We start from the raw sequence: 11,169 nt of genomic DNA on the forward strand, positions 1-11,169 counted from the left end.
GGAGACCCCACCATGCCCCGCGTTGAGTGACCCACAGCTTTTCTCCCCTGTGCAGGGCCCCAGTACGGGACCGTGGAGAAGGCCTGGATGGCCTTCATGTCCGAGGCAGAGAGGGTAAGTGAGCTGCACCTCGAGGTGAAGGCCTCGCTAATGAACGATGACTTCGAGAAGATCAAGAACTGGCAGAAGGAAGCCTTTCACAAGCAGATGATGGGCGGCTTCAAGGAGACCAAGGAAGCCGAGGACGGCTTTCGGAAGGCACAGAAGCCCTGGGCCAAGAAGCTGAAAGAGGTACATCTGTCCTGCAGGCTTCCTTGCCCGGCCTCGCTCTGCCTGGCACCTTACCAGCAGCACCCCCTCCTGCACCCAGGACTTTCTGCTACTGGCTCTAGGCACAGGAGGCCATTTTAGGTTTTTCTCCTAAAATTTCAAGTAACATTGATACCTGTTTTTCTAAAAGTAGCAACCAAAACCAGAGTTTTGTCGAGCCTTGGCTAATTGGAGGCTGTCATCTGTCCACCCCAGCCCTCCGCTTGTGTGCCCCGCCCCTGCCTGCAGCCTCGCCCCCATTCCCTGCTGGAATGGGCTAGACGGTAGATGTGCCACCCCCAACACCCAGCTGTTCTCTGGCCCTGCACTGCCTTCCTCCTCCTCAGAATCATCCAGAACATGCCTTTGTCTTTCCGGATGGTTTTCTCTGTGTCTCCTTTTCTGTGTTTTAGCTTTTGTCGCATCTCCTTTCTCTTCTGTTTTGTCCCTGGCCCCATTCATAATGAAACTGTCTGTGTCTCATGAGGCCTTTGCTGTAAACTCCTCCTTCCCTCTAGAATGAAATCTGTGGCTTTGGCTCAAATAAGGAAGGATCTATTGAGAGAGAGAGAGAGAGAGGAGAGAGAGAGAGAGAGAGAGAGAGAGAGAGTGTGTGTGTGTGTGTGTGTGTGTGTGTGTGTGTGTGTAAAATAGCCATTAAAACCAGAGGAAATGTGGCCGATCACCCTGCGCCCCCTCCCCCCAACCACCCAGTATAGTCCTCTCGCTCATGCTAGGTTCCTCCTTGGAACTTTCTTTGTATTCGCTGATCCAGCAGCCTGGCATGGTCTTCCTGGGATTGTCCATAACCCCTCCATGTGCATGCTCCATGTCATCTCAGTGGCTTTCTCCACCCACCCCATGCTCCGTCTCTGTTGTCCTCCCCAACACTTAACGCCCTCCAATTGACTCTGGCATGTAACTTTTCCTGTACTGTATCTGCCTCCCACAACTCAAATGAAAGCTTCACGAAGGCCTGGGCTCTTGTGTTTCTTGCTGTGTCCCTGGTGCCTCGAACCATTCACGGGGCAAGCAAGTGCTCCGTGATTATGTGTTGAGTGCATTCCTGTTGTGACTAGTTGCTATGATAGTATACATACAATTTTGTACCTGCCTTTTCCTCCCCTCTTGGTAGCACAAGCATTCCCATGGTCTGTGTAACCTCTAGTGAGATCCGGAACTCCCAGCGACATGGCATTCAGGAACTCATTATCCCTGTAGGTAGAAGCAGCAAAGAAAGCCCACCATGCAGCGTGCAAAGAGGAGAAGCTGGCTATCTCACGAGAAGCCAATAGCAAGGCAGACCCATCCCTCAACCCTGAACAGCTCAAGAAATTGCAAGACAAAATAGAAAAGTGCAAGCAAGATGTTCTTAAGGTAAATTGTACACTTGTTTTTACACGTCGAGTGTCACCATGTCAGTTGATCACATGTTTGGCACATAGTAAGCCTTCTGTAACTGCTTGGGTGATTGGGTGGATAGAGGGATAAAGAACCAATGAAACACACCCCTGTCCTCAAGAAGGCCACAGGTGAGTGCCCTAGCACCTCACCTCACCATAGCCACTGTACCTGCTCAGTTGAGGGGCAGAGCCAAGCTCTGGCCAAGCTGGGGAAAGAGAGAGCTCTTTGTGCTCAGAGACACAAGGACAGCTGGGATTGCTGCAGGGAACTGCTTGTGCCAACATGGGCATGGCCAGTGGTCAGTGTGAATGGGCATGGCCAGTGATGAGTGTGAATGGTTGTGGCTGGTGGCAGGTGTGAATGGTTGTGGCCAATGGTGGGTGCGAATGGGTGTGGTGTGAGCTGGCATGGAGGGTTACGAGGACCAAATCGCCAGTGGCCTGGACAGCCAGGCTGAGTAAGGAGCTTAGGATGCTGCTGACCAGGAGCCACTGAGGAAGGCCTGAGCCTGGGTGGGGTCAGGGAGGAGGTGAGGAGGGGGAGATGGTTTAGAAGGATTGCTCTGCTTGTGTAGGGAGAGGGGCTGGAGGCAGAGACCTGGGGGAGGGACTGCAGGCTGGGAGCACTTGTCTGGGCAGCCAGGTGGGAGGGGGATGGAGGTGCCCCGCAGTCTCCACAGTGACAGGCCGCAAGAGTGAGGCAGAGGTTATGGAGCCAGGGGTGGCAGAAGGTGGTCTTTGGCCCATGAGAGACCGTGACCAGGTACTGTGGCATCCTGGGTGCCCTTCCATTTCTGTTGTGAAGGGGAGATTTTCTGCCCCGGTGGGTGAGAGAGAAATCACTGTGTCAACTATGAAGTGCTCCGCAGATGTCGACAGTGATTCTGCCTAGAAGGTCCTGGAGTCACAGGACTTAAAACCAGACAGCGTCATCGTCTTGTGATTTACTAGTTCACAGGAAGGGAGGGCTCAGCCCTCGGCCCCACCTCCCCTCCTTTGCTCAGCCATGACAGGTGAGGGCTGGGGGGGGGTGCAGTTGCCGAGGGCCTGCCCTGCCTCAGTGTTTGGAGATGAAATTCCCCACCAGGATTTGCAGAGAGAGACGGAATGAGGTAGAGAGAGGCTGCACTCCAGGAAGAGGACATGGGCAAAAGGGAGGCAGGAGGCCTAAGCTGGTTTCACTACCCACTAACCTTTCCCGGCCCCTGTCAGTTAGGTGGTGGCATCCCTTTTTTGTGAATGAGAAAACCAAGATCAGAGAGGTTAAGTCGTGCCATCCAGCAGGTGAGAGCAGGAACTTCTGACCTCAAGCCCATACATATGCCTATGCCCTTTCTCCACTGTTCCTCACTGCTGTGCTGTTGGCGTAGCAAGGGGAACCCGTCATCTACACATTCATCACTCAGACCGAGCGTCAGAATCCTCTGGGAAACCCCTCTCACTCCCATTGCTGGAGCCAGGAATCTGGGCTTTTGAAGCAGCCCAGGTGCCTCCATGGTGGGATCAGGTGAAGAGCCTGGAACCAACTACTGAGTGCGGGGCACGTGGGCTCAAGAAGCACAAGGTTGGCCGGGCGCGGTGGCTCAAGCCTGTAATCCCAGCACTTTGGGAGGCCGAGGCGGGCGGATCACAAGGTCAGGAGATCGAGACCACAGTGAAACCCCGTCTCTACTAAAAATACAAAAAAAAAAATTGGCCAGGCGCGGTGGCGGGCGCCTGTAGTCCCAGCTACTCAGGAGGCTGAGGCAGGAGAATGGCGGGAACCCGGGAGGCGGAGCTTGCAGTGAGCCGAGATCGCGCCACTGCACTCCAGCCTGGGCAACAGCGTGAGACTCCGTCTCAAAAAAAAAAAAAAAAAAGCACAAGGTCCCGGAGAACTCTCCGGCCTTTGCTAGAATCCCAGGGAATCAGGTGCCCAAAAAGGTGCCTAGAAGAAAGATGGGGCTTCTCCATGTTGGGCGGGGCCGTGCCTGTGTGAGAGAAAGGGAGACGGAGATGGAGAGGAAGAGAGGCCTTTCATGTTTGACAGCCACCCAGAACATCAACTCAGGCTTTGCAGAACAGGCCCAGGGCGCGAGGTTGGACATAAGCGTCTGGCAGGATGAATGGGACACTTTGCAGTGGGTTCCCTCCTGGGGCCCTCCCTGCCTCTGTGGTCTGGCCAGTAACTGCAGAACGTGAGAGGTCCTTGTGGGCCTAGAGCTCTGGAGAGGAGGCCAGTCCCTCCCCAGCACCCTTCTTGACGCAGTTTCCAAAATCCAGCACACAGCCTGGGCAATGTAGTGAGACCTCATCTCTACAAAAAATTTAAAAATTTAGTTGGGTGTGGAGGCATGTGCCTGTAGTCCCAGCTACTTCAGAGGCTGAGGCGGGAGGATTGCTTGAGCCCAGGAGTTCAAGGCTGCTGTGAGCTGTGGTCACACCACTGCACTCCAGCCTGGGTGACAGAGTGAGACCCCATCTCTAAAGTAGGTAGGTAGGTAGGTACATACATACATACATACATACATACATACCACTGCTGACTGGATGCACATGTACTTTCATGTTTCTTATCAGCCATCAACTACGTCTTGGAGCATCCATCAGAAAAGAACTTTTTGCATTTAGTGCGAAAATATTACAATCTACCTAAGGGTGAAGGCCGCCTTTTGTTTTACTCCATGGGTATTCATTGAGAACTTTCTATGCCCTGCAAGGGGGTTTCCAGAACAGTGATGACCCTGCTCAGTACCTGGCCTGTGCTGGGGGCAGGACTTGGGGCCAGCAGGGTCGGCACAGGCTGAGGGCAGGGGCAGTCCAGAGGTGGAGCATCTTGTTGCCACTAGTACCCTGAGAGCTTCTGGGAGGCTACTGTGTCTTGAAGGCTCCTGAGATGGGACTGCTGTGTCACTTAAGCAGTATCCTCCAGATGCCGGGCGCTGAACCCACAGCTGTGTGTCTTGGGCTTCTGAGCTAGGCTCCTATGCAGGGCTGCCAGGTAGTGGGCACGGGCAGTGTCGATGGCGGTGGGGAGCTCTCTTTCTGCTGGGCATGCCCCAGCCCTGGCAGGGGTGGCCTTTTCCTGTAGGCACAGAGTACCCAAGCCCAGCCATCTGAGGAGGCTGAGAAGCAGAGCAAGGACCCGGATACCAGGAGAGGAGAAAGGGGCAGGAGTCAGAGCCCTAGAGGGCGAGGTGGGACCTGGTCTCAGGAGACTGCGGAAGGCTTCAAAGAGAGGAGTTGCTTTGGAGCCTGAAGCGGAGTCTCCCAGGGCCCTGAGCCACATGAGTCAGAGGCGAGCATCTGGGAGGGGAAGAGGGGAGCCTCATGGGCAGGGTAGACTCAGTCCCAGCTGGGGGCAGAGCGGGTGCCCCATAGGCTTGCAGTGGCTCAGGAAGCACTCCATCCTTCCTCATCCTTCCTTCCTTCCTCAGAAGGCCCTGCATATGTTGTTAGGGACAGCAAAGCTTAGACTCGAATGGAGCCCGTGACTACCCCCATAGTAGAAAGAATTGCAATAAATAGGTGGCCCCAGCCCTGCTATCGCTCACCCACCCCAGGGGGCCAACACGACCATGATCCCACCAACTAACAAAACCACCTGGTCACCACACTGGTGGCCCTGTCCCCAAGATGAGGGGTGAGGGGAAGCCATTGACCTCGAGGCACATCCCCACCAGATGAATGTGCCCACTTCAGCCACATCTTCAGAATTTCACACATTTTCTAGCTGCCCCTCGATACTCTTGAGATAGGCCACACCTGCTTTTAACATTTCCTGCCTTGCAAAACCCCTTCTTGAGACAATCTGGGAGGGAGCAGCTATGTGAGGGGGATGGAGTGTGCTGAAGGACAAGGGAAGGAGGACTTTTTTTGAATGCCTTCTTCCTGCAGCCCATCATTTACATATCAGAACACTGTGAAGGAGAGTGTCCTCATCTAATAAAGGACAGTGAGGCTCCAAGAGAGCTGCAGGATTCAGCCCCAGCCCCACCTTTTCTGTGGGAGGCTTGAGGGTAGCCAGGCACAGCCCTTCCCCACAGGGAAAAGAGGACATGGGCGTTTGGCACACTCAAGACCACACACACCAAGCTCTGGGGAGACTGCCCTTTGCCGGCATCTACCTCTCTGGGCCTTGCTGCAGCTGAGAGACCGGGCAGATGGCAGGAGTGTGATTTACCTTGCAGGAGTGGAGGGACTGGAACTTGAACTTGAAGTCTGTCAGAAGCCAGAGCTCCTGTTTTTTCTTTGCATTGGAATCTGGGGAGGCCTGAGACACTCCAGGGGTGGGGTGAGTCAAGGGCCGAATGGAAATGAACCTTTGTCTTGTGCCTGGATTTTCCTTTAGACCAAAGATAAGTATGAGAAGTCCCTGAAGGAGCTCGACCAGGGCACGCCCCAGTACATGGAGAACATGGAGCAGGTGTTTGAGCAGTGCCAGCAGTTCGAGGAGAAACGCCTGCGCTTCTTCCGGGAGGTTCTGCTGGAGGTTCAGAAGCACCTAGACCTGTCCAATGTGACTGGGTAAGTTTCCTTTGAGCTAAAACACACATGTCGTTGAAGTCAACGGAAAGTGCTTTTAAAGCAAACTCAGATGCTGCTCCCAGGTTTGGGATGGCGCGTTTGTCAGGAGGTCTCCTCACCACCCTCAGGGCCTCCTGCTTCTCTGTAATCTGCATGGCAGGGAGGGCCCCTCTGCTGAGCGTTTCTGCAGCTGCAGGCATGGCTGGCTGGACCTGTGGAAGGCCTGGCTGACCCAGCCAATTGCTGGCCCAAGCAGATAAGGCCAGGCCCACTCTGCCAGCTCCACGTATGGGTCTGGGCAGGAAGGGAGATTGCCCTTTCTGGGGCCACAGCTAGGACCAATGCAGCTGACTTTGCTTTGCTTTGCTTTGCTTTTCCTTTTCTTTCCTCCCCCTCTCCCCCTCTCCCCCTCTTCCCCTCTTCCCCTCTTCCCCTCTCCCCCTCTCCCCCCTCCCCCCCTCCCTCTCCCTCTCCCTCTCTCCCCTCTCCCCTCTCCTCTCTCCTCTCTCCTCTCCCTCTCTCCCTCTCTCCCTCTCCCTCTCCCTCTCTCCCTCTCTCCCTCTCTCCCTCTCTCCCTCTCTCCCTCTCCCTCTCCCTCTCCCTCTCTCCCTCTCTCCCTCTCTCCTCTCTCCTCTCCCTCTCCCTCTCTCTCTCTCCTCTCCCTCTCTCCCTCTCCTCTCCCTCTCTCCCTCTCTCCCTCTCTCCTCTCTCCTCTCCCTCTCTCCTCTCCCTCTCCCTCTCCCTCTCCCTCTCTCCCTCTCTCCCTCTCTCCCTCTCTCCCTCTCTCCTCTCCCTCTCCCTCTCCCTCTCTCCTCTCCCTCTCTCCTCTCCCTCTCTCTCTCTCCTCTCCCTCTCCCTCTCCCTCTCTCTCTCTCCTCTCCCTCTCTCCTCTCCCTCTCCCTCTCCCTCTCTCTCTCTCCTCTCCCTCTCTCCTCTCCCTCTCCCTCTCCCTCTCCCTCTCTCTCTCTCCTCTCCCTCTCTGCTCTCCCTCTCTCTCTCTCCTCTCCCTCTCTGCTCTCTCCTCTCCCTCTCTCCTCTCCCTCTCTCCTCTCCTCTCTTTTCTGACAGTCTTGCTCTGTCGCCAGGCTTGTGTGCAGTGGCGTGATCTCCGTTCACTGCAGCCTCCTCTGCCTTCCGGGTTCAAGCGATTCTCCTGCCTCAGCCTCCCGAGTAGCTGGGATTACAGGCGTGAGCCACCGTGCCCAGCCGCAGCTGGCATATCTAAGATCCACTAGGGGTGAATCTGGCATTTCTGGGCTGGTTGTGCCTGGGACAGTCTTTCTTTGAGGCCCTTTGTGATCAGCTGACTGCTTAGTGGCTCTCAGCCCCCGGGACAGCACATACCCTCTGAGACATGGTTCTGAATTGTGACATGGAAGCTGTGCTGTTTGTTCTGAATTGTGACATGGAAGCTGTGCTGTTTGTTCTGCGCTTTCCTCATCTGTGCTTCTGTGATGCCTTCACCAGGGCAGAGGTCCCGGCTAACTCAAGGGCATGGACTACTGTCATCCATCTAGCAGAACCATGTAGGGACGCATCACAAAAACACATTCCTTTTGTCTCCCTCTGTATAAAAATCATCAAAGGCAAGTTATTGCACCACTGTTGCTCTGCCACCATTCCATTTTTATGACAGTTTTGTAAAGTGGGTGGCACTGACCCCATCTTATCGATGAGGAAGCTGAGGCTGGGTGAGATTAAATGACTTGCCCGAGGCAGCTCTGCTGGCAGGAGCAGGGTGGGGCTGGCCTGTGTCGGCCTCTTCTGCATGTGGAGTGACTTCCATCATGCGGAGGCTTGTCTGTCTCTGTGTCTGGATTTCCCCCTTTTAATACAGGCACCAGTCATATGGATTCGGGCTCCTGCTAGTGACCTCCTTTTACCTTGATTACCTCTATAGAGACCTTATTTCCAAATAAGGCCACATTCCGAGGCACTGGGGTTTGGACTCCAGCATGTCTCCTATGAAGGACACAACTCAACCCTTGATGGAGGGGATCATGTCCACTCAACAGAGGAGGAAACCGAAGCCCAGAGAAAGCACATGACTCACCAGCCATAACGATTATAAGTGAAAATATCAGGTCCAGCGGTGATCCATACTCTTCCCCCACAGGGCAGCTTCCTAGGAAGGTGAGCCGGCGATGGCTGCCAGGCGGAAGGCGGCCCCCACCCCATCTTGGTGGGTGTGTTCAGCACTGGGTCATCTTCACACTCTGCATTTGCACGTCTGGGTATAAAGCCTTTCTGACAGATGAGGAAGGAGGGTTACTTTCTAACACCCTCCAGTTTTCTCTTCCTCAACTCTGGGCCTGGTTAAATGGGAGCACACAGAGTGGTGGCCCACGCAGCCCACCTGCTGGTGCCTTTTGCATATGTGACACAGAGCAGGTCTCATTCATTGCTACCTGCTTTGCTGGTTTGATTTAAAGCTCATTTGTTAGAAGCCATCTGTGCACGTGGTGGCCCGTGATATTCCACCCGAGCCAAGGGAGGAGTGTTCTGGCTCTGTCTGTGAAACCACCTCACGGGGCAGAGACCACGGGACCTGCTCTGGCTGGCACTGGGCTGGGACAAATGGTAGCTGGCCCCTGCCTTCTAAAAGAGCCATGTTTCCCTCTGATTTAGCTACAAAGCCGTTTACCATGACCTGGAGCAGAGCATCAGAGCAGCTGATGCGGTGGAGGACCTGAGGTGGTTCCGAGCCAATCACGGGCCAGGCATGGCCATGAACTGGCCACAGTTTGAGGTAAGAGGAGGGTGTGCCCATGACCTCGTTGGCCTGGAAGAGGACCTGGGCCCACAGAGTTGGTAGACGATGTCCTCGTTCTCATTCCAGACTCTATGTTGGTGTTTGCCCTGTTTATCAGGCAGTCTTTAGGCATAGCTATAGTACAGACCAAGTTCTGGCATGGAGGCCTGGGGGGCTGCAGGCATTACCAAAGGCCTTCTGAACCTCTTGGGAAGTTGCAGTTATGTCCTCTCTAGTTGGCAATGTTTGACTGTCACTCTTTGGCCACTGGCATTCCCTTCCTTCCTAGTCAGTCCCTGGAGCCGCAGGCACACAGGACCTCAGGTCCCTGATTCACCCTGTGGAATGGCCGGGAAGGGAGCAGCCGCAGTGCCCCCCTCACAGTGGGCCAGGGGAGGGGAGGTGGTCTCAGTGGGCAGCCCTCTTTACCCTTCCAACAAAGGACTTTTCCCTACTCCAGGCAGTAAATTCAGTGAATCCTGATTCAAAATGAACGTTCTTTTCCCATCATGTGGGTCTGAGCCTTTCATTATCTTTACATTCGAAATGCAAGGACTTGGGGATCTCAGGACTCACCCAGGCCTAGGATTGGTCACCAGGCCCCACCTGGCACCCTGAAGGCAGTGGGTGAAGGTCCTGCTGCCCCTAAGGCTGAAGCACGTGGCGTCAGCTGCCCCAGCGGGGATGCTGAGGGCGACTACCTCTGCCGTGGGCATGGACCTCGTGGCTTCCCCGACTCAGCAGTGGCCAGAGCCCGGGCTGCATTCAGATTCTGCTCACCTCTGACCAACTGTGGGAAGCTGAGCAAACTATTCACCCTTTTTGTGACTCGGTTTTCCCACGTGTGGAATGGGAATGACAAGAGCACCCATCTCCTGTCGGGGGCTGTTGGGGAACATGGTGACTTTGTCCATGCAGGGCTGTTGACCCAGGCCCACCCCCCAGAAGCCTCCTGGGGCCTCGTAGCCTGCAGTTTTGTCAGTCCTTACTCCTGCATTTCTTTTGTGGCCCTTAACAGGAAGGTTTCTCCAAATGACAGCATGGGCCCTGCCGCCGAGCACTCCCCTGTGCCAGCCCAGGACTTGCTCCCAGGAGGAGGCTGCAGAGCAGCTGTGCCCCTTCCACAGAGGCACTGGGAGAGCATGGAGGGCCAGAGCCTTCCCGAGTGGAAGTGGCCCTAGAGGGGACAGCACAAAGCCCAGCCTCTCCTCTGGAGCCACACACCAGGAAGCCTCGGCTGATGTGTTTTGTGCACAGCTGGGGTTTCACACACAGCGAGGTTTTGCTGCTCCCGGAGTGGCACAGGAAACCACCTGTGAAACTCACTTGGGTACCTTAGAGGTGCCCATTATACCCAGAGAGGGGCACAGTGGGGAGGACTATTTGACAGTCTGTCTCCTGGAGGGTGTCCCAGCCAGAGCCCAGGGGGCCCATCTCTCTATGGGTCCATGGGCTGGGAACCAGCCCCTGTGCGTTTCTTGTGCGCACATTTGCAGCTGTTACAGGACCATGCCTGACTTTCTCTAATGCAGTTCTTTGTTTTATTTTTCATGCCACAAGGATGAAGTAAGTGTCTGCGTTCGGCTAACTCATAGAGTGCCATACGCCGTGCAGGGTGTCTGTGGCCCGCATGGGTGTGTGTGCTGCCCCTGCCAGGCTCCTAGCAGTTCAGCTGAGGCTGCCCTGCTGTCAGGGGTATTGAAAGCCAGCCCTTCCCTTCAGCACCAGCTTGGTATTGATCCCATTGGCCTTTGGAAGCTGCCTGATCAGGATGAATTTATATTCAGAGGTCACTGTGGAGAACTCTGAGGTTCTGATTGAGTTCTCAGTCAACCTATTCCAGTCAGAAAATAATTAATAGACAAAAAGGTGACCCAGATTTAGGATCAGGGGCCCAGGTCTGCCACCCCCTCTGCGTGGGCAAGTCACGTTGCCTTTCTGGGCCTCAGTTTCCTCATCTGACAAATGGACAGGTTAGACAGGATGCTTCTGAGTTGGCTTCCAACCTAAAAGTTCTGGCCGGGCGCGGTGGCTCAAGCCTGTAATCCCAGCACTTTGGGAGGCCGAGACGGGCGGATCACAAGGTCAGGAGATCGAGACCATCCTGGCTAACACGGTGAAACCCCGTCTCTACTAAAAAATACAAAAAACTAGCCGGGCGAGGTGGCGGGCGCCTGTAGTCCCAGCTACTCGGGAGGC

At 55.1% G+C, this 11,169-nt stretch overlaps 1 protein-coding gene across 39 annotated transcripts in view; it reads left to right on the forward strand.

Moving 5' to 3' along the window:
* Nucleotides 1-11,169, forward strand: part of PACSIN2 (protein kinase C and casein kinase substrate in neurons 2) — a 146,227-nt gene that overhangs the window by 124,258 nt on the left and 10,800 nt on the right. For 30 of the 39 annotated variants that reach the window (XM_077949407.1, XM_077949423.1, XM_077949419.1 and 27 more), the window contains 4 exons: nucleotides 56-291; nucleotides 1,531-1,686; nucleotides 6,043-6,218; nucleotides 8,847-8,967. In XM_077949407.1, the coding sequence (XP_077805533.1) occupies nucleotides 56-291; nucleotides 1,531-1,686; nucleotides 6,043-6,218; nucleotides 8,847-8,967 (689 nt within the window). Of the gene's footprint in view, nucleotides 1-4; nucleotides 292-1,530; nucleotides 1,687-6,042; nucleotides 6,219-8,846; nucleotides 8,968-10,530; nucleotides 10,537-11,169 lie in introns of all 39 variants that reach the window. The other 9 variants (XM_015150501.3, XM_015150505.3, XM_077949426.1 and 6 more) reach the window with 2 other exon arrangements.

The sequence above is a fragment of the Macaca mulatta genome, chromosome 10 (genome assembly GCF_049350105.2).
Source record: "Macaca mulatta isolate MMU2019108-1 chromosome 10, T2T-MMU8v2.0, whole genome shotgun sequence".
NCBI classification, from domain to species: Eukaryota; Metazoa; Chordata; class Mammalia; order Primates; family Cercopithecidae; genus Macaca; species Macaca mulatta.